Source organism: Anabrus simplex, chromosome X (assembly GCF_040414725.1).
Source record: "Anabrus simplex isolate iqAnaSimp1 chromosome X, ASM4041472v1, whole genome shotgun sequence".
Classification (NCBI taxonomy): Eukaryota; Metazoa; Arthropoda; class Insecta; order Orthoptera; family Tettigoniidae; genus Anabrus; species Anabrus simplex.
Window position 1 is genome coordinate 191,934,818 of NC_090279.1, and position 25,050 is coordinate 191,959,867.

General features: G+C 38.3%; 2 protein-coding genes across 2 annotated transcripts; one reads left to right on the forward strand and one right to left on the reverse strand.

The window, feature by feature from the left end:
* Positions 1-562: 562 nt before the first annotated feature.
* On the reverse strand, positions 563-14,497 carry Vps37B (vacuolar protein sorting 37B). The gene is made up of 4 exons (XM_067158645.2): positions 14,003-14,497; positions 13,743-13,914; positions 5,541-5,623; positions 563-2,435 (listed from the first exon to the last, which is right to left on the reverse strand). The coding sequence occupies exons 1-4, from the start codon at positions 14,132-14,134 to the stop codon at positions 2,079-2,081; spliced, it is 744 nt and encodes a 247-aa protein (XP_067014746.2). The 5' UTR covers positions 14,135-14,497; the 3' UTR covers positions 563-2,078.
* Positions 14,498-14,567: 70 nt separating this feature from the next.
* Positions 14,568-24,484, forward strand: Sirt4 (Sirtuin 4). The gene is made up of 2 exons (XM_067158641.2): positions 14,568-15,478; positions 23,425-24,484. Exons 1-2 carry the CDS (start codon positions 14,855-14,857, stop codon positions 23,737-23,739), a joined length of 939 nt encoding a protein of 312 aa, XP_067014742.2. The 5' UTR covers positions 14,568-14,854; the 3' UTR covers positions 23,740-24,484.
* Positions 24,485-25,050: the final 566 nt, after the last annotated feature.

Here is a 25,050-nt window from a genome sequence, read left to right on the forward strand (position 1 = left end):
CTGTGTCCACAGACACAACTGTAAAGATGTTTAACAACCTGCAGCACAAGTAAGAAAGATGCCTTAAGTTGGGTGGTTCCTATCTGGAGCATATCTTGTGTTGGTAACTTGAATTCACAAATATAGTCAAATAAATCAATACTTGATTTCGGGATACTTTATTCTTGGCCATAGTGTATAAGGAAGAGCGAGCCTGAACGGAGAAGGCTTTAGTGGATGTGGAAGCACTGGCAATGCTTTGAAATCTGCAATGTGGTCATACTGATATGGCAAGCCTGAATAAAGAAGATTACTTCATCATTCTGACAAGATGATATTAGAAGCAGAAAATAGCACCAACATCATTCAGGATCAAAACTGTTATCTTAGAATAGAAAGTCGCAGAATGTGACTCTAAGGTTGGCATCGGACATAATACCAACTTCTAGCCATAAGGAGAGTTTTCTGAAAGGAACTGCAATTTAAAACTGTTAAAAATATCTGAATTAATTCTGGAAATTTTCAAACCTACCTGCACATTGAACTTGACTAAATTCTATGCAACTCTCTTGCTTTATATATTTGTAAAGTGGAAAGGTAACAAAAATAAAAGTGACAATTAAAATAAAATATTAAAAAGTCAGAAATGAGGCTAGGAACATATACTGATATACTGTATGAGGATGAACATAATGACAGGGCAGTGTATTAACATATCCTAGTATAGGTTCCTACTGTTCTATATTTGATTGTAAAATTAATTTATAAATATATAACCTTCTCTTTCTTGCATTGCAACAATATGTACAGCAAATATTTGTAATTATAGCTAGACCAAAAACTGGTTGATTGGAACAGATACAAACCAAACATTCTTTGACCTAGGCCTACCTAGAAGAAAAAAATTCAGAGCACTGGGTAAAATATTTACACATTAAAACCACTTGTTCAAGAAACAGGTGTTGAGAAGTGTCTAGCCAGGTAAGAACTTACCCAACAACATGCATACAATTTTTCTTTTTAATAGGCATCAAGAACTTTGCCCCATGATTCTTTCGTTTGTGAATTGTCTTCTGCAACACCTGATACATACAGAGTCCACATGCTGTTCACTGCAGATCGATGTGTACATCTATAGAACATCTGGCGAGAAGAGAGACTCTTCCAGCTCCTTTTGAAATGGTTTTTCACATGGTGGGTGAAAAGAAGGGAACAGAAATCTGTCATTCCAAAATTTGTTATTGTTAACAATGCATGAATGTTGCTAGGTTGTGTATGTATTTGAAATACACAGTCTTGCAAGAAAGGATTAGGAAATCCAAGGCAAGTTAAACTTCCTGAAGTAGCAAAAGTGTCCTAAAGGTCATTCATCCTCAACACCCATCCATAAACTGCTTCAACTTTTAGGTGGGAAGAGTCTCTCTACTTGCCAAACACACTATAACACCAATCTTCTGATTTCCACCCATACCTCAGTCCATCAAACCATGTTTAATAATTCTTGAACTGTCAAAATTTTGAAGTAGTCACTTTAAACATCCCATGTTGTTGCTCTGAGAAACTCCGACGTCTAGGGGAGAACCAGATATTAACATTAAAATACCTTTCTTTCATCATTTCTTCAAACATTACACCTACATATCTCTTCTCCTATAATCACTTCAAACCATTCTAATTCTTTACTACTTCAATGAAGAATGCACCAAAAATTTTACACTGGACAAATATTTCTACTACTCCTTCCTGACTGTATGTGCTATTGACCATGTTCTTTCCTCGTTACTTGCTATCCATCCTCAACGAATGTTTCTCTCCTCACAGTTAACAGAGTATTTACACACAACTAAGGTAAGAAAATTGGATTTCCACACATCTTCTGACTTATTTAAAATTAAGAACACACAAGTCATCTCCAACTTATGAATGACAGGTCAATAGTCTATGGCAATATAATCCAGTTTCCAGTTCTTCTAGGGCTCGTGGAACTTTCCACTTCCGATCCAGCACCGTTACAGCAATTCATCAGATTTTCAACAGCAAAAATATAAGCTTTATGTTACAATATATTTATAACATTATAATTCATGTGATCCAAGATTTCAGTAGACGTTAGCCCCGTAAGAGCCTGGCATTGGCATGCCGACACCGCCGATAGGATACGGCACGGAACTACCCATCCCACCAACAGGAGGATACGGGGGAGCAGCACCACCACCCCCCACAGGAGGCAGAGGAAAGTAGCTGGGTACGTTGTGCCGTATTCCGGGCTGTGTTGGAGAAACTACAGGCAAGCCTCCAAGGCGACCTGATGGAGGTGACAGGGAACGGTTTGCCATTAGCTCAGCCATCTTGTCAGCTTTCACTCTTTGCAGATGCATTAGTCTTCTTCTCGTTAAAAACTGGTCCAAGAAAGTTTCGAGGTCCATATCGCCTTCCAGGAATTTTTCAGAGATTTTCTGTAAAGAATGACGACAAAAATGTTAAAAAAAGACAGTAAACCCTCGATCATCCATGGTCAGATTATCTGAGCATGTTTTTGAGGTTTTACAACACGTTCTCAATTATACAGGGTGGTGCATGAATAGTTCTCATATTATTTTAAAAGCCAATAACATTAGTACCTGATGGCACATACCAATCAAATTTTGCACGCTCCTCTACCATTGTTTGGAAATAACTATACAGGTCAGTAAACAACGGTTAATGGTTGATTGGTGCCATTACAACCATGACCATCTGACTGTTGCTTTATGTTGAATGTACTCGTATAAATGTTACAGTGTTGCAAAGAAAGTTTCTAGAATAACAAGACCGTTATGTTATGTAGTGATTTCTAAAATGTTCCTGTACAAAATGACCATGCTATGTAAGCTGACTAAATGTTATAAGGATAGAAGATGGCAGTATGCTTTATGAGCAGAAGGTAAGAATGAAATAATCGTCAATACATGCTTCTTACACAAGGTCCTATTTTATCTGGATGGGACTGTAAATAAACAAAACATAGCCTATGTCTTTGGGTCAAAGAAAAGCTAGAAGATTTTAATGAAAAGAACAGTCACGGGGGAACTGAGAGCATTGGCTGTACAGTTAGGGCCGCATAGCTATGAGCTTGTATTCATGAGATAGTTGGTTCGAATTCCACTGTTGGCCGTCCTGAAGATGCTTTTCCGTAGTTTCCCTTTTTCACTCCAGGCAGTTTTGTACCTTAAATAAGGCCAAGGCCAGGGCTATGTTACCACTTCTAATTCTTTCCCATCCTTGCATCATTGAAAACCTTCAATGTGTTAGTTTGATGTTAAACCACTGGGAAAAAAAAAAAAAAAAAAAAAAAAATCATGAGGGAAACCATCTCGGTAGCTTCATCCAGCCATTGAATAATCAGGACAGTTTTCTTCAGCGATACTGTGAATTCTCAGAAGTACCTGAATATATATTTTTTATTTTATGCCCACATTGGACCAAAGAAATCAATCTATATACAGTCAAGTCTTATGAATATTGGTTACAAATTTGGTTGATGTTTCTTCTTTTGTTCCCAGAAATGTTTCATTCTCTCTGACCTGGCTGCCCGTTCTTCGTCAGTTATGTTGTATTGTTTACGTGTAAAGGTCTTCAGTTTAAGTCTCACGTCGTTATTTCTCAGGATCCTCTTCTCTTCTCTGTTTCTAATTTGTTGAATTGTCAAGCCTAATTCATTTAAACATTCTTGGACTTCTTTGAACCAGTGATTTTTAGTTTTACTATTCCAAAAGTAGTTGAATAAATGTTTGAGTAAAGTACCTGAATATATTGCAAATTTTGTGTCTCAACTTCTTCGTATTAAAGTGCTACTTCAAACACAATGGTTTAAGTAGGATGGTATATTGTTTCGCACTGCTCCTATTCTATTGGACTTTGGGAGAATGATACTTTGTGACTGCAGATGACTCTGTTATGGTAATGGAGTAACCCATACAGCCAGCAATTCAACACCCAGTGCTGGGCAGCAGGGAAATAACCTGACACCGAGAGGGCTAACGAATTCCAGCAGAGGAGCCCTCTTGGAAATGTGATAGTCAGGAGGAAATTACTCTGAAATCCATTACACAGAGTCTGTACCCCAGGTTACGGGCAGCTACAAGGGTGTTTGTTCTCCAGGTTAGGAACAGCTGTTTAGATCAAGTGGTGGGTTAGAATCAACAAGGGCATATGGTCACAAAACTTTTCTCTAGAATCAACAAAAGATCTTGCTGAAGACAGGAAATTAATCACGATGTTTAATTGTTACCCAAAATTCCATAATGGTGAATTCATTTTGCCTCTCCTGAGCCCTTCTTTCCTTCTCTCCTGGCCCACAATGGACACTCCCAAGTATCACTCAGGGTCGGCTCTTCTGATCTTTAGAGAGTATTCCCTGCGGTTGGATGTCTCCGACACTGTAATGCTGTTTCTGTTCAAGACTTTTCTGGCTGCAAGCCACCACGTTGCTCTCGGATGCCCGCGTCCTCTCCTTGGTTCCTCGCCTGCAAGAGCTCTTGTAGCAGGATGATCTTCACCTCGACATTTATTTTTGTGTAGCATTTTTTAAAATATCTTTGCTGCATAACTCAATGACGCCACAAAAATGAATGCATGTATCGGTCAGATATGTGGCGAGATCACAGAAGATCTGTGTCTCAAAGTCATCAGGAGCATGTGCAACTTAGATTACAAAGACCGAAAGCGAAATCTTATGTATTAGTTGAGATGTTTACAACTAGTCAGGAATTTTTAAACAAACACGTGAAACACAGTCGTCTGCATAACGTATAATATTTCATACTGTATTGAAGTTATTTAAATAACATTAAGACGAACAAATTATGGTCAGTTTGGAGCTCACCATTCAAACAGAATCTCTAAAAGAATTGATAGCATTCGACAGATGTACTGACTTGCCCACATGATGCAGAGTAGCCATCTGGGAAGAATTTCAATTAAGTTGTTTCTTTTTCAGTTATTTTCTAAATTTTTTTAAATTAATTAAATAGCTGTTTAGACAGACTGAAGAACCTCAGAGTTATGAAATAAAATAATTTTAAGAAAGTTACTGCTTAGTAGAATCACTTTTTCCCAGCCCTGAAAATGTCCTTTGTCATCCCTTGTGTATGGAATGTGATTTTCAACACAGATAAGAGGCCTGCCATAGGAGGCAGGACAGGGAAAGTTGCACAATAGCAGAACTTCACAGGGTGCAAGCTGTTAGCTTCAAGAAAGTTCAATTTTGCTTTCTGGTTAGCAGTGAGGATGCTTGTATTTCACATTCCTGGCAGAAGTTAGAAATTTAATCTGTGTGCGAGTTGTACAGTGAAGGGCAATGAACATTTGTATTATGATAGCCTACTTACAGCTAAGAAAAAAGTCATTAAATCGCTTAATAATTAACACCCTTCTTAAGACTTACAAATTTTCAGCAGAAATGACACATAGTAGATCTGCAGGGTGACAATCTACCACACACCACAGAGGGACCTGTAGGGTGAGGTGGCTACAGAGGAAATGTAATAACCAAATCCACACTCCATGACAATTAATATTACCTCTGATTCTTCCTCAGTTTCAGCTGCAGCTGTCTGTAGTAATGCTAGAGCTGTATCCGTTGTTATGTTATTCGTATGTTGCTCTGTGAACAAAAAAAATTATATATATATTTATTTTTTTACAAAAGGGTGCCAATAGACAAAGACTCAAAAATATTTACAAAGTTCTTGATATTGTATTTGCATTATACATGTTCTCACACAAAATGGTTAACTGAATACTTTTTGGATCTGTATTCAGGTGTTTTGCTCAATATTTTGTATGTTTCAATTCCATATCAATACCAACAGACATTACTGTATATTGCTATAGGTACGAGGTCAGATGCAAAGGACTACGCTATTCTGTACAGAGCAACTAGTGCCACAAGGCCAACGAGGAGCAATATGAAGATCAATGGATTTTGTTCTTACTTTAAATAACATAAAGTTTCAAAAATTAAGAACTCCAATACAGTAACAGTGCACTTGGGGAGATAGGTACCTCCATTTGTATAAGTATCTGCCTTTGTCTTTTATATAAAAAATTAAGTTCCCAGAAGCAAAAGGAACAAGTTCTCAATGCATTTGTGTGGGAGCAGCAGAAAGCAAGCATTTTAATTGGCTTTTATTTTCTCCCATGAATTTTGAATGAAATGATTTTGTCACAATTAGGCTATTATCAAAATCTCTTGCAACGCATTCACGATCATCTGCCTGTACATGTTGACCTCTGAATTATGCAATGATCTAATAAATATAACTTTGAATGTTTTTTACAATTTGCTTTACATTGCACCGACATACATAGGTCAACCAATTTCAACGTTATTAAAGAGGTAAGTGGTTTTACATCCTTTAATTTCTCTTTAAACTCTCCTTCCATTCAAATTCATTCTTTAACACGTAAATCTCCTATTGTTACAGACTTCAATCCAAACTTCCCTTACGACTCTACACAAGAGACTACAGCCGTTCCTTCCTGCTAACATTTAACACAGCAACTTACCTTCAAGCACTCTTCTTCTCTCATGCTTCTAGGAAACTACAGTTTTATCACTTCACATTTATTATAAACCCCACTTGATGTAATTAGTGACATTAAAACTGTTTAAGATCCAAAAGTTTCCTCTAGTGTATAAACTCACGAGTACTTGTATTTTAAACTTCATTAAGGCCTCATTTCAAGAATTTCTTAACTACATTCAAGAAAGTGTATAATTTTAAGAATATTTGTATTTTAGACTTTATTAAGGCCTGATATTAAGAATTTCATAACTACTGTCAACCATTTCACACTTTTCCAACTTTTCCTTCACATTCATATGTAAGTTAATTACAATCAGGTAGATTAATCAACTTTCAGTTTGAGATTAAGGCTGAAGATGCCCATAATTAAAGGGCGAAACATGTCCCTATAATTTTATTTAATTCATTATCTTTTTTATATACTGAACAGGTGGATTAAATAAACTTTAATATTTATTTGACTTCATACATAGGTCTTATGGCTGATGGTATAGGAAAGGGCTAGGAGTGGGAAGGAAGCAGCCGTGGCCTTAATTAAGGTACAGCCCCAGCATTTGCCTGGTGTGAAAATGGGAAATCACAGAAAACCATCTTCAGGGCTGCCGACAGTGGGGTTCGAACCCACTACCTCCTGGATGTAAGCTCCAAGTTGCGCGCCCCTAACCGCAAGACCAACTTGCCCGGTATCAGAATGCTGGCCAGGGTAAGAGTGGGGGAGGGTTTGACAATTACTGGCAAAATGGTACTTTGTGTACTTTCTGCTGCCCAATATTAACATTAACACCAGCAGTCGCTACTTGTAGTGCAGGCATCTAGGTGCGGTATGACTGTCTTTTGTTTGTTTCTCTCGGAAGCCGAGACAGCGAGCTGCACAAGGCTACCAACTTAGGAACTATGCACACCATTGGTCTACACTGTTAGGTACAGCTAGTGACAAAAGCATTGGGATGGGGGAAAGCAAAGCAGGCCTGGGGGAACAAGCCTCCAGGGCAGGGCCACAAATCAGCCAATAGGATTTTAGGATTTCCTACAGAGAGAGCAATGCACTCTATATTTGATTGTGGCCAAAAGCTGAATTACTGAAATATGCCATACAGTGACAAAGCCATTGGTCTGGACTGTTAGGTCAGGCTAGCACCAAACCATATTTTCACTATTTGGTAACAGAATCTAGGTTTGTTGATTTCTGGGAATGGCATCATTTTCCCATTATATGTCAGCCAATGGCAGTGCTAGTAGCTGCTTAAGTAATGGGCAATGGCGTGTGCTACATTTTCATTAGGCTATAGAAGTACTTCTGAGTTCTGGGGGCAGGTTGTGGATCCCTGTCTATTGTAATGTACACATCTCTCCTCTAAAAGTAATTCCAATTAAGATTTTTATTGCTTCAACTTCCTTGCAATGTTTGGACAGTGGATAGTAAAATTCTACCAAATTTCTAATCACTAAATTGTGCGCCAAAATCCTGGATTCAATTCCAAACCTGTCCTCAGTGTTCATATGGAGTGAAGGCAGGACACTGTTGATGGTGATTCGTTAGCTGGATGGGGATGTTAAGTCTTAAGCAGACCGCTTGCTGTTATTCACCAGGAGTACACTATATGCAGACACCAGGTTTCGCCTCTCCCTACCTCATTACCATCACATCTAACATCCAAATACACAGGTCATCAATGGGTGTCAGAAAGACTTGCACCAGGCGAGCCAAACATGTCCTCGGACATTCCCGACACTACAAGCCACAGGATACCTAAACTGTAAATTGGTACCAGCACATTCATTCTCTATTCATCTGGCATCTTTTAATTCCCCAGTATGTTGCTATTGACGGAATGAAAGTAACTACACTACTTGTCCGGCCCCGCAGTGTAGGGGGGCAATGGGTCCGCCTGTCACCCGGCGGCCCCAGTTTCAATTCCCGGCCGGGTCAGGGTTTTTAAATTGTAATGATTAATATCCCTGGCCTGGGGACTGAGTGTATGTGATGTCCTTAATCTTCCACACTACCGCCATTCCAATTGCACGCAGGTTCATACAATATGGTGCCACTAGGGGCAAAAGATCCACATGGGTCGACGCCCCAAACAAGAAAAAACTACAATACTAATATTCAATCAAACTAAAATCACTGTGTGTCCAACTCTTGCCCCTTTCCTCTACGGGGTCGAGTATGAGGCGAGACGAATCGGTCATGGCGGGTTTTTATGACCGGATGTCCTTCCTGACAGCAATCTCATCAGAGGAGTAAACGAGATGAAATGAATGACGTGATATATGATAGTTGGAAGGTAGAGAGGGAGAAACCTGGTGCTGGCACATAGCCTACTCCTGCTGAATAGCACCAAGGAGCCTGCTCAAGGCTTAACTTCTCCAACCGATGGACAAATCACAATCAACAACATCATATGCCCTCACTCCATATGAGCACTGGGGAGAAGTTTAAAATTTAATCCAGGCTTTTAGCACGCAATCTAGTGATTAGAAACTGTATACCACCACCTTCCTTACCCTGCCGGCCAACATTCTGATGATTAATTTTTTTTTTTTTTGACCAACGGGATTCGAACCAGCTAATCACAATGTCGACCGTTTTGACTTCAACGCCTTAATGATCATGGTCACCAGGTGGACTTGAAACTTAAATCATTAATAAGGTCAGAAACTGTTCATACATATTTTGAAAGATCTCTCGATATTTTCAGTGTCGTACATGTGCACTGAAAATTACATCCCTTTGTTACAGCATGCCAGGCACAATTTCCTTTACCAAATGCAATATACTCTTCCAACGTACTTCCCTGCACATGTTCCTCACCCAGCCCAACAAGTTACCGGCACATTCATCATGTGTCCCGTCCGTACCTAAACTTACAACAACACTCTTATCTTCCACCGTCTCCCAACTCTTGGTAACTCACTACCCAATGTTGACAAATTCACACCCTTTAAATTCTTCAAACACAAAATTAAAAGATTCCTTTGAATTCCTCTCCATGTTTATATTTTCTTCCATCCTTCCAACCATGACCTTTCTTCTTGCTGACTCTGTAACCTACCCTTGCCAGTTATCGTTACCATTCCAGTCAGCGTGTAAAGCACAAGCCTTTGGCCAGTGACACATCCATCCTGACGCTGAGTGTTCTACTACTAGCAGTTGCCGGCAATGTCCAGCTGAACCCAGGACCGGAGGTAAATACCAGCCTTAGCATCTACTACCAGAATGTCTGTAGTCTTAAGAAATCACTCGTGGACTTTAACGTCGCTCTGAGTGACATGCATTACGACTGCGTGTGTTTAGCGGAGTCCTGGCTCGGCTCTTCAATCGACAATAGTGAAATACTGAATGACAATTATGTTATTTTCCGCCAAGATAGGCAAAATATCATTACTAGTAAGAACAAGGGAGGTGGGGTTTTAATAGCAGTGAACTCTGCGTACGGTCCAGTGCAACGACCTGACTTAACGGGAAACTGGGAATGTGTTGTTGTGAAAGCCACCCCATCCCCTGGCCGAGTGCTATACATAGTCTGCTGTTACCTGCCCCCGGATGAGGTGAAAGTACGCCTCGCAGACTTCCGAGAAACCCTGGCTCGAATCAATCGCGTAGCAAAACAAAATGACACTATTATTGTGTGCGGAGATTTCAATATAAGCCAATTAGCCTGGGCATCAGACGATTCGGGATCTATTAATCCTATTCTCGCCCATGTCAACGAGGAAGCCTGCTTTCTTTTAGAGATCACTAACGAATTTAACCTTCGCCAAGTTTGCGGTTTTCCAACACGAGGAAATAACTTCCTGGACCTTGCTTTCGTGTCTGAAAAAGTCACTAATAATACCCTGTGTGAAGCAACAGAACAGTTAGTACAATCAGATCATTCTGCGCTTGAGCTCAGACTTCATATTTCCCGTGTTCCTCGTTTACCACAGACTACAAAATCATTATTCGTTTGGACAAAAGCAGACTTTCCCCATCTACGAAATATCTTATCCCGTTGTCCGTGGAACTTGCTCGAATCCTGTCCATCTCTTGATGCCGCAGTTGACTTGTTTTATGACTTACTGCACAGTGCTCTTCAGGACGCCGTACCTTCCCGCATAATGAAGACCAGGCGTCTTCCCTCTTGGTATGATTCCGAACTTACAGACAAACTGCGGGCAAAGGAAAGAGCAAGGAAACGAGCTGCAAAGTCTTCACTTCCTTCAGATTACATCGAATTCGCGGCGCTAAGAAAGGAATACAAACAAATGCAGCGGAAAAAGTACAGGGAATATGTCGGGTCTGTTGAGGAAGATACTATCAGACACCCACAAAGATTTTGGAAATTTATTAATTGCAAATCAAAATCTAGGCGGCTACCATCTATGATGATTAATGAAAACAAGGAAATTAGCTCACTGAAAGAAATTCTGGATAATTTTGCTGACACTTTCAAAACATTCCATCCACCCAGTGTTCCCTGTAATTCTCACACTGAACAATTAGGGGATATTAATTTATCATCAGTAGTAACTTCGGCATCGGAAGTCCGCAACATCTTGAAGTCGATGGATACGAAGAAGTCTTGTGGTCCAGATCAAATTCCAGCAATCGTGTTACGTGAGTGTGCTGAGGAGCTGGCAACGCCACTAGCTACGATAATCAACTGGTCTCTTCGTACAGGCAATTTCCCGTCGGAATGGAAGAAAGGCTATGTTATTCCAGTGTTTAAGAAAGGTGACAGATCTTTATTTGTCAATTACAGACCAGTAGTTCTTCTTTCACTCATATCCACAGTAGCGGAAAGAGTCGTATACAAAGCCATGTACAGTGCAGTCAGTGGTTTAATTAATATTAACCAGCATGGGTTTGTCCAGAAACGCTCAACTACCACCAATCTTGCTGTGTACTCCCACTTCATATCTAGCTCTCTGGACAATTGCAATTAGGTTGATGCCGTGTACACGGACTTTTCCAAGGCTTTCGACTCAGTGCAGCATAATGCTCTTCTGACTAAGTTGTCAGCATATGGCATTCATGGAAGCTTGCTTGATTGGTTTAAATGCTATCTTAACGAAAGAAGGTATTCAGTAAAATACGAGGGTATCATTTCTCGCCCTTATCAGCCTATGTCTGGCGTCCCACAAGGTTCACTACTGGGACCTTTATGTTTCCTTCTATTTATTAATGATCTGCCATCACAAATCCATTCGAGCAACTACCTGCTCTATGCTGATGACCTTAAAATCTACAGGGTAATTGAAAAGATGAGTGATTGCGAATTGTTACAGTCTGATATAAATAATATTAGTGATTGGTACAAAAACTGGCATTTAACCCTAAATATTTCAAAGTGCAGTGCGATATCCTTCACGAGAAAAATGCAAGTTAATGTATTCAATTATAATGTAGGGAAACAAGAAGTAAAGCGTGTTAATAAAATTAACGATCTTGGTATTATTTTTAGTAATCAAAATGGTCTGTCTTTCAATGAGCATGTGTTAAATATCGTTAACAAGGCATTTAAAACGTTAGGCTTCCTCAAAAGAAATTGCAAGAGTTTTAAATCTGTTGTCCCATTGAAAACCCTGTATTTTTCGCTTATATGATCTAGTCTAGAGTACTGTTCTGAAGTGTGGATCCCTTCACAGCAATACTTAGTTAATGCCTTAGAGCGAGTACAGATCAGATTCTCAAAATGGATTAGTAAAAAGTGTTTGGGTATCAAGTTGTCATCGACAGATTATGATTTGTTTTGTACAAATATGTGTATTGAGTCGCTTAGGACTAGGCGCAGGTATGTCAATGCACGTCTCATACACAAATGTATCGGTAATTTCCTTGACTGTCCCAATTTACTCCAGTTGCTACCAATTCATGTTCCTTCCCGCAATACCCGACAGGCTGTCACCTTTCACTTACCCAGGTCCAGAACGGAATCGCACAGGAACTCTTGGTTTATGCAGGCCCTGAGATCCCTGAACGAAATTAGCGGGATAGTGGATATATCTCACTCGTCAGCTAGTGAAATTCGCAGACACCTTATGGACACTTCATAGACAGTGTGTTCCTTGTATCTTGTTCTGCCCATTTAGTAACTGAAAGTTATACTTCTTTCCTTCGGTCATTTCAAAACATGTCTTTTTTCCTTCCTAATGTGTTTTGTAAATATGTATATATTATATATTGCTTATTTATAATTAGTGGTAGTAGTAAGTTCTGTTAATATTGTTATTATTTGAGTGTATTATATCATCTGTAATTGGAGAATCAATAACTCTGTTGATGATAAATAAACAAATCAAATCAAATTAATATTGCTATTTAGTTATAGGCCTACTTATTTAAATCTGTTATCATATAAGTGTGAGATGGCCCTGCATTGGCTGTATCTGATAAATAAATTTATAAATAAATGTGTACACTTGGTCTAGTGTTCACTTTACATTGGGAGTTCCAGAAATAAAATATTTTCAGGTAAATGTGAGGCATTTACTTCCTCTGGAAACATATTCATCACTATCATATGCAAAGAAATGTCATACACAATGTGATGCAATCTTCCTACTTGCCAAATTGCTTGCAAGTACAGTGACCATTGACACCGATCATGGTATCCTGTTTTCACATTATTACGTAAAGCTCTGGTAGGTACTTTTCCCACAACAGCATGACAATGTTGGGACGTTAAATACACAGCTACTGGATGGCTTTCTTTTCTTGTCGTGCAGACAGTATGTGCTAAAGCCATAGGAAAGAGTGTGTGGGGCCCCCCCAGAGGTCACTATTTCTGTGACTTTTTTTACAACCTTTTTGTCAATACACTCGCATCAAAGATAGATCAATTACTGCGATTAGTACACACCACGACAGTTTCAAATTTTGCGGGTTTCTTATTTTTATAGAATGTGGCAGCCTTGTGGCCGCACAATGTGAATTCTATCGGAGATTATATTTGCATTCATCACAGCCAGCCAATAGCAACTAAGAAAATGTTGGCATTTTCCAGTTTTACACTGCCTCACTTTTAATCCTGCTATATAAATATATCATTTTTCTGTGATTCCAAACATGCGGGATGGATATCAAAGTACCACCTCGCATTCTACAATGAACAATTATTGTAATTCTAAAGTAATCCTTACTTAACAAAAGAAAATTACCTTTTCATGCAGTCACTTAAAATAAATTTAAATCACATTAATGACACTTACTTAATTGTTGCACTTTGCTTTCTATACTTTGACAAAGTCTTTCTCCTCTGGCAGAGAGTTCTTTCAGGCGTTCTTTTCCCTGTTCTAGCTGTGGCTCCTTTGACAGATTGAATTCTGCTAAGGATCTGTTACTTGCAATTATCATTTCCTTTTCTGTTTCTAGTTCCTTAAACTGACAATAACAGTGAAACTTGTTAGTATTACATGTTAACAATTTATATTAACACAGAATAAAGTTATATAAATATATGAAAACTTACTTGTTTTAGGTCTTTCAATAACTCTTCAAATTTGGAGTCATTGTTTAAAAGTTCCTTCAGTTCTTCGATATTTAAATGTGATATAAGTCCAAGTGCTGCTGGATAATCGGGCTCTGGATAATTTGTATACATTTTAGAAGAAAACGTCCGTAACACTTACACAGGAATCACTTTACAACTCACAATGAAAGATAAATGACTAAATTCCCTACCAGCCTACCCTGGCACGATTAATCACCATTGAAAATATGACGATTCGCATTGTTTCTTCAATATAACCAACATTCCAGCATTCACATTTCATGGTCAAAACTTCCCATCTCATAAATTATGAACCACTTATTTGCTAGGAAAGATTATAATTTCGCCATCACAGAATGGCCTAACCATTTATTTGAAGGAACTTTATAAACTAGAAGAAATAAGACGAGGCAGATATCCTGATATAATGCAATTTTAAGGAAGACCTTTTTGCCAAAATTATCCCACACCAAGGTTATCGATCGCGCGTCATCTGTTTTTGTTTTTTCTAACCTTGACAAGGAATTGTGATTCAGCTGGGTGTTTTGACAGACTGTTTGATGGACGGAAATGAAATGAATTTTTGTTGATAATATTTAAAAAGATTAATACATATGCAATATGTTCTTACTGTTAGACTGCTTCTCCTCGTGGCACTTTACTTTCTCGAGATCGTGGTGTTTTACTGTTCCAGATGGACTGACGAACTGTGTGTGTTGTAACAGGTTATGTATTAGATCGAAGTATAGTAGCACAAAGGGCTACTCTCTTGAATAAGTAATTCGACTGTAGGTGATTAGCTTGAAAATTTTCTTATAAATTGTATTGAAAATGTTTAGATGTTACTGCATATTATATGACAGGTGTCATACTTTGAGCGTTTTCCATCGTGGTCGTGCTACGTACAGTTCATTAGCTTTCGTTCCTAAACATGATCCTGTATGTGAAGATGAAATAAATCAAGTAAGGGATTTCATTAATTCTTCCAAGAAGACATTAGTATTGACTGGTGCTGGCATATCAACGGAGAGTGGGATTCCTGATTATCGTTCTGAAGGAGTGGGACTTTATGCACGAAGCTCTAGGAGACCTGTTCAGTATAATGATTTCGTGAGAAGTGAAGCTATTCGACGAAGATACTGGGCACGTAATTTTGTTGGATGGCCCCAGTTTTCTTCGATTTCACCCAATGCTACTCATTATGCTATACGAAATTTAGAATTAGATTTGAATAGGATCAGTTACGTTATTACACAAAATGTAGACAATTTACATTACAAAGCTGGAAGCCAAAAAGTAATTGAACTTCATGGTACAGCATACAGAGTGATGTGCCTATCTTGTAATTTCAAAATGAAGAGGCATAAGTTCCAAGAAATTCTGAGTGAAATGAACCCCGGTGTTCAGTTAAGGTCTGATGAAATGAAACCCGATGGTGATGTTGAAATAAGAGAGGTATGTTGCAATTTATATTTTAATTAATTAAGTTAATCAATTAATGTCCAGACCAGCCTCTAGGCTGAGCACTCGCCATGCAGATCAGAGCTGTAGTCTTCCTTCATAGCTTATTGGACTTTCCCTGATCTGTTTTCTTCATTATAACTCAATAATAATAATAATGTGTAGAATTTAAAGTAAAGGAATAATGGAATTAAAGGACACAGTAAAAAAAAAAAGACATGAGTCAAGATGCTAAATTTTACAGGGGAACACTCTTGGTGATAGTGATGATGTCATTATCCTTAGATACAACTTGTGGTATAGGCTTAACATGAATGTGTACATGTCGATATTGCATTTTTTTTCATAGGAATTAAATGCATCATAGTTTTCTTTTATGTCCAACTTGAGTTTAATAGAAAGGAAATCTATATTCATCTCTGTCACTGTTTATTGTTCTTAATCTAGATGCTACCCAGATACTAGAGGTGTCACTCCATTAATTTGTAGCACTTTTCTGGACTGTGATTACCCCTATCGCTACCTATGGAATTCCTACCCTTTGATAGTGATCAGTTGTCAATACGGACCATAATGAAATTCATAACATATGACCTATGGAATTGACATCGTATGGGAGAAATTAACAACAAATGACCTACAAAGAATTGAAAAAGTGAAGGCAAGATATCTCAAAAGAGCTATCGGGGTGGGGATTTCAGCTCTATCAAGATTGGTATACCAGCTCACAAAGGAGACCTTCTTCATTGAGGAAATACGTCTCAGCCTACTACTACCAGCTACTCACCAATATCAGGAAGCACATCGGATACCGTACTGTTGGAAAAATCAAAGGAAATCGATCCCGAGTTTTTTGCTACGGACGCGATGATAGATCGAAATTGGATCAAGGAGCTTCAGGAGCAAAGACATGTGATAACCAGATATGCAATTCACGGTTTCCATCATAAGATTTGGACAACGAAGATTTTTCACTTCCCGAATAAAGACTGTGTGTTCTTTGTGTGTGAACAATATCGCCTCCTTAAGTGCAATGAAATCCGTGACTCAGTGGCTGATCTTAGATACACTTTATACTCTTTAATAATAATAATAATAATACTTGTTTTACGTCCCACTAACTACTTTTTCGGTTTTCGGAGACGCCGAGGTGCCGGAATTTTGTCCCACAGGAGATCTTTTACGTGCCAGTAAATCTACCGACACGAGGCTGACATATTTGAGCACCTTCAAATATCACCGGACTGAGCCAGGATCGAACCTGCCAAGTTGGGGTCAGAAGGCCAGCGCCTCAACCGTCTGAGCCACTCAGCCCGGCTTATACTCTTTTGAGTGATCCTTATACTATTATTATTACCCAGATACTACACAAGTTTGACAGATGGTTTACTTTAAATGTCTAGGATGTTGCACATTCTGCAAACAGTTGGTGTCTTATCTTGTAACTTAATGTCCATTACTCTGATTTGGCTGATTCTCTGTATTGTCCCATCAACCAGCACGGGAGTGTGTGCTACACTGGGCACGGAGGATGTTGCTCTTTTGTTCTTAGAGGTTACAGCACTTGCTTGAATATTTCTATGACTAGTTAAGGTAAATCTGGAGAGAGATTATTCTGCACACATCCTGGCTAGTGTTCACAGTTGGTGATGAAATATATCTGTGTTGAATTCTGGGAGAGGTGACATGCAGAATTTGTATCAGGTTGTAGCAGTGTTCCTTCATTTGCCTACTTTCCAAATTGTTGTAGTTTTATGATATTGTATAATGTAACTTTTTAGGACAGGTGTGGCAATGAATACTTCTCTCTCTTTACATGTCATGTTGTATGTTGAGTTCTCATCCCAAAGGCTGGTTGGATTCTCAACAGCTCCACCATAAGCTGTCATAGATGCCCTAGGCATCACTGAAGAGGCATACTAAGAAAATGAGTAGTGAGGTTGTTTCCCGTTACTTTCCTCACTGAGCCAGAAGTTGCTATTACATATCAGTCTGCCAAGTCTACTGAAATGCATGCACCAACTGAGCCTATAAGCAACATTTTCACACCATTCATAGCAGGGACTGACTGCATAAGGAAAGGTAAGATTTACCGTAACCTAATTTTTCAATATAAAATGATGGGACAATACAGAATTCTTGCTCTCTGATTCTTGTGGTGCGGACTACTCCTGCTGAAAAGGGGTCATAGAACAATTGTAAACTTTTGTATATTTTTTAAGTTAGACTCAGAAATGGGCCTGTTGTGTGAATGCAGAGGTGCAACATTCAACATACATGGGTGGGAATTGTACGCCCTAGAATTTCCTGAAACTTTCTATAACTCATTTTTGGGGAAAAGCTGACCCTTGCCCTTTTTCAACTGTACTGTTGAATTGACTTCTATATACCTACACTAGATACTTTCATAGTTTGGTATCAATTTAGTTGTCCATACAACAAATGAATAACGAGAAGCACTTCGCCATAATGCAGCCAGCGCTCATCTGGCACTGAGTCATTGAGTGTTTTTGGACAAGATTTTTGCTGTATTTTATGAAGATACGTGTATACACATGTTCATGTAAAGAAAATTGCTTTTGACCGAGCTCGATAGCTGCAGTCACTTAAGTGTGGCCAGTATCCAGTATTCGGGAGTTAGTAGGTTCGAACCCCACTATCGGCAGCCCTGAAAATGGTTTTCCGTGGTTTCCCATTTTCACACCAGGCAAATGCTGGGGCTGTACCTTAATTAAGGCCACGGCCGCTTCCTTCCCACTCCTAGCCCTTTCCTATTCCATCGTCGCCATAAGGCCTACCTGTGTCGGTGCGACGTAAAGCAACTAGCAAAAAAAAAAAAATTGCTTTGGAAAAACACCCTCCCCTTCCTTTAAAATGAATTGTTGCTCTCTTCCCTATAGTTTTCTCTAGGGTGGTTGAACTCTGTTTTCATTAATGACTCCTCACTGCCAACTGTGGCACTGGTTTATTAAGTTTGCAATGTTTCACATTTTTTTTTTTTTACGGGCATCATCAGCCTATATCAATCTTAAAAATTAATGGATATGGAATCTTTCTAATCATATAAACTATAGAGTAAAATGTTGGACAATGATTTCATAAAATATTATAGGCCCCTACTATAACGTCTAAAATAACGATATTGCACAGAAAGTATGTTAAGAATACTGTGAATTAACAGTTTTTGAAGATTAAAACGTGGTTAATCATGAATATTTGAGCGTTTAAAACCAAAATGGATCCTCTTCTTATACATCATTAAGACTGTGACGGCCTTGAGTGTAAGCACAATCATCCAAGGGGGATGTTTGTTCCATTCCCATAGCATGAGTTCAAGATAGTAAAATCACTGTCAGTTATTTAAAACAGAAGTGTGAACGTATCAAATATGTTAAAATATGTACTATAGGTCTATCTGAAAGTCGTAGAAAAGAAAATGGGACTTCTTGTGGAGACGTTGCTAATGATAAAATGTTGTGTCAAAGCTAGCTGATGTCAGTAATTATGTTGGTGCGGTAATTAATTGGATCCAAAAGACGGTCAAGTGGGTGTTATTAACCCCGTTGAAACATTTGTTGGAAGAAATGATTGAGGGTGAAACATGTATCTATGACTTTTATGTATTATGTATAAATTTTAACCACATGAAATAGTGGATTATATTGTATTGAACACGTGGATCTATAAATATTATAATAATATTTGAGATATACTGTACCTTAACCGTTCACGAGTTATTTGAGGTGGACAACTTTGCTGAATGGGAGGAATCTTTGTATTAAGTTCATAAATTTATTATTTTTTGTCATTTTATTTTTAAACCTACATTAAGTACTGTAAATAATTGGTATCCCGGAAACACGACACAGGTAATCACATTCCGCTTGTTAATTTATTGCAATCCTGTTAACAACCTTTTCCCTATGCATTACTAAAACTTCAAATTATAAATGTGAATATTAATTTTCCCACTTCTAATGTCCTGAATCTTCCAAAAAAATACTATCTGACTTTGTCATCATATCAATTAGAAGTATTTCCATACTGGCCACCCGCAACCAAAGAGTGACCATGACGATAATCATATCCTCGTGCTTCCTGTGACTGAATCACAGATAAAAAGCAGATATTTTTGTATCACAGATATGCCGGTCACTGCTATTCTGAAATATCGGCTAAGCTCATCTCTACTTGTGCCATACCTACAAGATGCTGCAGATAATACTACAGTAAACATACATGTAATATTAGGCAAAAACAGTTTACATGCATTGTCTGATCCTTCTTTCAACAAATGAAACATATTTTGATTTACTTCAGCATTGATAGAAATGACACTCAAAATCCTGAAATTACAGTCGTCTAGAAGTTAAATGACTTCTTGATTATTTGTGACATTTTTTATCATGAGACTGTCTGTATGGGATATGTGATTTTCTGCGAAACCTGTAAGTTTTCAACATCTCTAGTGTACTCCTTCATTCACTTATATTTTGTCCAGTATTGAAATACTCCACCTTTGTATGCCACTTAATTTTTCACCTAGAACTTCCAGAAAATGGACATTTTCATTCTGCTGTCTTGCTAAAATACATAAAGAACTAGTGAGTTTTTAAATATATTTAGTGTGTGGTAGTGTGAGAATTTTGTTGGTCCTAATTGCTTCATAACACTTCCAGTCTGTAGGTAAATAAGGAATGCTGTGTCAAAACCATCCTTGGAAAATAACTTCTTTCTTTTTTTGAATTGGAAATTAAGGAAAATCGCTCTGATAAACCAACATGGTCAACTAGAATTTCACTGTCATTGTTTATAAGTATATTTTAGGTTTTGATGGTTAGCTTTCACAATTGTTCACTAATGTATTTATATGTGGAGTATAGTGGTTTTCATCACAATCAAATTATTGTCGCAGACAGTTCTACTTCTGTAACAATAGTTGTGGCCCTAGACATTCACTTAGCTCTTGATAGCAGAAATCATATTCATTTAAATGTGCAGAAATTTTAATATTCCTATCTATATATTTACATAAAATTGAATACTCATAGAGACAAACTTTACTGCATATGATCATACAATTTAAAATTAATCGCTTTATTTTTAATTTTAATACTGGGCGAGTTGGCCATGCAGTTAGGGGCACACAGCTGTGAGTTTGCAACCGGGAGATAGTGGGTTCGAACTCCACTGTTGGCAGCCTTGAACATGGTTTTTTTGTGGTTTCCCATTTTCACTCCAGGCAAATACTGGGGCTGTTCCTTAATTAAGGCCATGGCCGCTTCCTTCCCACTCCTAGTCCTCTCCTATCCTATCTTTGCCATAAGACCTCTCTGTGTTGGTGCGACATAAGGTAAATTAAAAAAAAAAAATTGTACATCAGTCAACTTACCAGAGATTTCCTGCACACATTACTAAAAATTTCTGGCACTGTCATCAATAGCAATCTTTTTCAACTTGACTACCTCAGGAGTTTTAAACGTTTCTTCAATTTCCAGTACTCTGCTTTTGGAGCTTTTCTTTCTATGGTCGATTTCTTTGATAGATAGAAAGACAATCAATTTGAAATTGTTGGAATAGAACCAGCTTTTATACTTCAACAGGCTTCCTTGCTGTAGTTGACTCCAGCAGCTATTGTTGTGCATGTATGCGCTTTTCCAACCTAAGTCCAAGCTAACCGCTCTGTCTTTGTACGGTTTTAAACAGCAGATGTATACTGAGTAGTAGTTGTTGTAGCACCATCTTCCCTCTCACTCTCTCCTCATCTGCTGTTCAACACCTTGCTTGTAATCTTGTTGTTGTCTTTTACATTTGTTATTAACAAGATGTATCGATCATCTGGTTCAAAAGTGCGACAACTCAACAATTGTTGATTTTGTGTTATTTATATCATTCTCGTTCATTTTTCAAGCTCTTTCCGGGCGAGTACTGCAGTAAGTCTTATCGCTTATCAAACTTGAAAAAAAAAAAACACTATAGAAATGTCCACAATTATCGCTTTGAACTTTTCACAACTGCACTTTTTCGAAATATAGTCGTTTTGAATAGGAACAATATGTTATGTGTCATTTTTCTACAGTGGCTTGGAAAGGTAAAAAAATAAAAAACTCAAGAATGTCTGATTTTAATGAATCACTTAAACTTTATATAAACTCAGAACTAGCTTTTTTTGAGATGTCTTTTTTTTTTAATCAAACAATCAATATGTTCTTTAAATAGTAATTAATATTTCTCTCCATCGGTATTTTCATTCGATCTACTGTAGACGGACGCATAATATATGCTGAAAATCAAGGTTCTTGCACGTAGAATCAAGACAACAGAAAAATTCTTGGTGCTTTTTAATTTAACATTGGCTCTTATAATTTCTGTTTGATCAGACCATGAATCAGACTTTAAGCATGACGAATGGTATTCTATTTGTCATGCTTTAAGTAGCTGGTAAGGGTTGTTGTTTGGGTCATCAGTCCATAGACTGGTTTGATTTAACTCTCCATGCCACCCTATCCTGTGCTAACCTTTTCATTTCTACGTAACTACTGCATCCTACATCTGCTCTAATCTGCTTGTCATATTCATACCTTGGTCTACCCCTACCGTTCTTACCACCTACACTTCCTTCAAAAACCAACTGAACAAGCCCTGGATGCCTGGAGATGTTTCCTATCATTCTATCTCTTCTTCTCATCAAATTTAGCCAAATCGATCTCCTCTCGCCAATTCGATTCAGTATCTCTTCATTTGTGATTGGATCTATCCATCTCAGCTTCAGCATTCTTCTGTAATACCACATTTCAAAAGCTTCTATTCTCTTTCTTTCTGAGCTAGTTATCGTCCATGTTTCACTTCCATACAATGCCACGCTCCACACGAAAGTCTTCAAAAACATCTTTCTAATTCCTATATCAATGTTTGAAGTGAGCAAATTTCTTTTCTTAAGAAAGCTCTTCCTTGCTTGTGCCAATCTGCATTTTATGTTCTCCTTACTTCTGCCATCGTTAGTTATTTTACTACCCAAGTAACAATATTCATCTACTTCCTTTAAGACTTCATCTCCTAATTTAATATTTCCTGCATCACCTGCCTTCGTTCAGCTGCACTCCATTACTTTTGTTTTGGACTTATTTATTTTCATCTTGTACTCCTTACCCAAGACTTCATCCATACCATTTAGCAGCTTCTCGAGATCTTCTGCAGTCTCAGATAAAATAAGAATATCATCGGCAAATCTCAAGGTTTTGATTTCCTCTCCTTGGATTGTGATTCCCTTTCCAAATTTCTCTTTGATTTCCTTTACTGCCTGGTCTATGTAAACGTTGAAAAGCAGGGGGGACAAACTGCAGCCTTGCCTCACTCCTTTCTGGATTGGTGCTTCTTTTTCAAAGCCCTCAATTCTTATCACTGCAGACTGATTTTTATACAGATTGTAGATAATTCTTCGTTCTCGGTATCTGATCCCAATCACCTTCAGAATCTTAAATAGCTTGGTCCAATCGACATTATCGAATGCCTTTTTTAGATCTACGAATGCCATGTACGTGGGCTTGTCCTTCTTGATTCAATCCTCTAATATCAGACGTAAAGCCAGGATTGCTTCACGTGTTCCTACATTTCTTCTGAAGCCAAACTGATCTTCTGGTAAGGGTACTAAGAAAGAAACCTACCTCTTCGAAATGAGTCTGTATTATGATTAATTAGCTGCTCGATCCATTTGTAACAAACAGATGACTGACAGTTCATTTGTAAAAGCCATCAGTGTTTATTCATATAATCGTTTCATTTAATCATAGCATGATTTCATACATGCAGTGATGTCATCTGGCATGAACTGACAGCTCGTAGTCTGTATAAAATGCTACATTTCCAGTCAGAATTAAACTTGTTTTATATGTTTTGTTTAAAAAATTCCATTTGATTTATCAATTTTATTTTTTTTGCAGGAAGATATGGAAAGTTTTAAGGTGCCCAGCTGCTTTAACTGTGGAGGAATATTGAAGCCTGACATCGTTTTCTTCGGGGATAACGTGCCCAAGGAACGAGTCAACTTTATAAAACAACAAATCAGCACGAGCGATTCCCTCCTCGTCCTCGGTTCTTCTCTCTCTGTATTCTCAGGGTTTCGATTTATATTACACGCCTCAGAGCTTGGTAAACCGATCGCAATAATAAATATCGGCGAGACTCGGGGCGATAAATATGCTCAACTTAAGATAGAGAAAAAGTGTGGAGATTTATTACCAAGATTATATTGTTAGAACTTTTAATTTTATTTTATTTTTTATAGAATGTAAGTGCGATCGTGATATGCTTGACGTTCCTCTAAACTCCTTTTCTCAGTTGGGTGTTTTAAAACTCTAGAACATATTTGAGTTTATGGCTCTACTTTTTACTTAAAAGTTGTATTGTGTTGTGGTGACTGTATTGTTAAGGCATGGGCCGGCTAAAGGAGGAAGTGATTATATCAGAGCAGGGGTTCTTTGTCTGCTGTCTCAACTCAGCTGAGCGGACTAAGAGTTCCATATTTTAAGTAATCAGTGTAACTGAGAAAAATTCTGTTACCTTACTGTGCAGATCAACTCATTATTTCTGAAAGATTTTTCAGATTTTCATAAAATTTAATTCTGAAACTATTTCACTTTTTCATTTTTCTTTTTTTAAACTATTTCCTTACATTGCTTCGACACAGAAAGGTCTTATGGCGACAATGGGACGGGAAAGGGCTAGGAGTGGGAAGGAAGCGGCCATGGCCTTAATCAAGGTACAGCCTGGTATGAAAACGGGAAACCACGGAAAACCATCTTCAGGGCTGCTGACGTTGGGGTTCGAACCTACTATCTCCTGAATGCAAGCTGATCACTTCGTCACTCAAACTGCATGGCCACTTGCTCGGTACTATTTCATTTTCCGTGATTCTTGGGTGCATGCATATTGTCGGAGCATTTACCCTTTTACTGCTTCATTAGTACATGTACTTACCTAGTTTGGCTATAATGAGTTCAATGGTAGTGGGATCCGAACCCACTGGTGTCCGGCTGGCCATTTTTGTTCTGTACTTAACATCTCTTCAACACGTACTACATGTACGTAACACGACCTAATACGTTGAAAGTCTGTTTCGATTGCAGTGCGGTCGTGAAAATTCAATATTCATTGACATGCCCCACAACGGGCGACTTAAACGCACTCTACAGTGTGCTAGCAGCAGTGCCAGACCTGTAGCTCAGATCCTTTCAAACAGAACAAAGATGGCCTAGGCCACCATAGCTCAATTGGTAGAGCAACCGATGCGAAATCGGGAGGTTGTGGGTTCGGATCCCACTGGTGTCCGGCTGGCCATTTTTGTTCTGTACTTAACATCTCTTCAACACGTACTACATGTACGTAACACGACCTAATACGTTGAAAGTCTGTTTCAATTGCAGTGCGGTCGTGAAAATTCAATATTCAAATTCTTTTTATGTCGGAACAATGCCGCATCACAGTAGAAGATACTCCCTTGCATAGAATGATGCCCTGTGCTGCGAGCTGTGCAAAAAGTTTTAAGTTTACAACCAACAGATGGCACG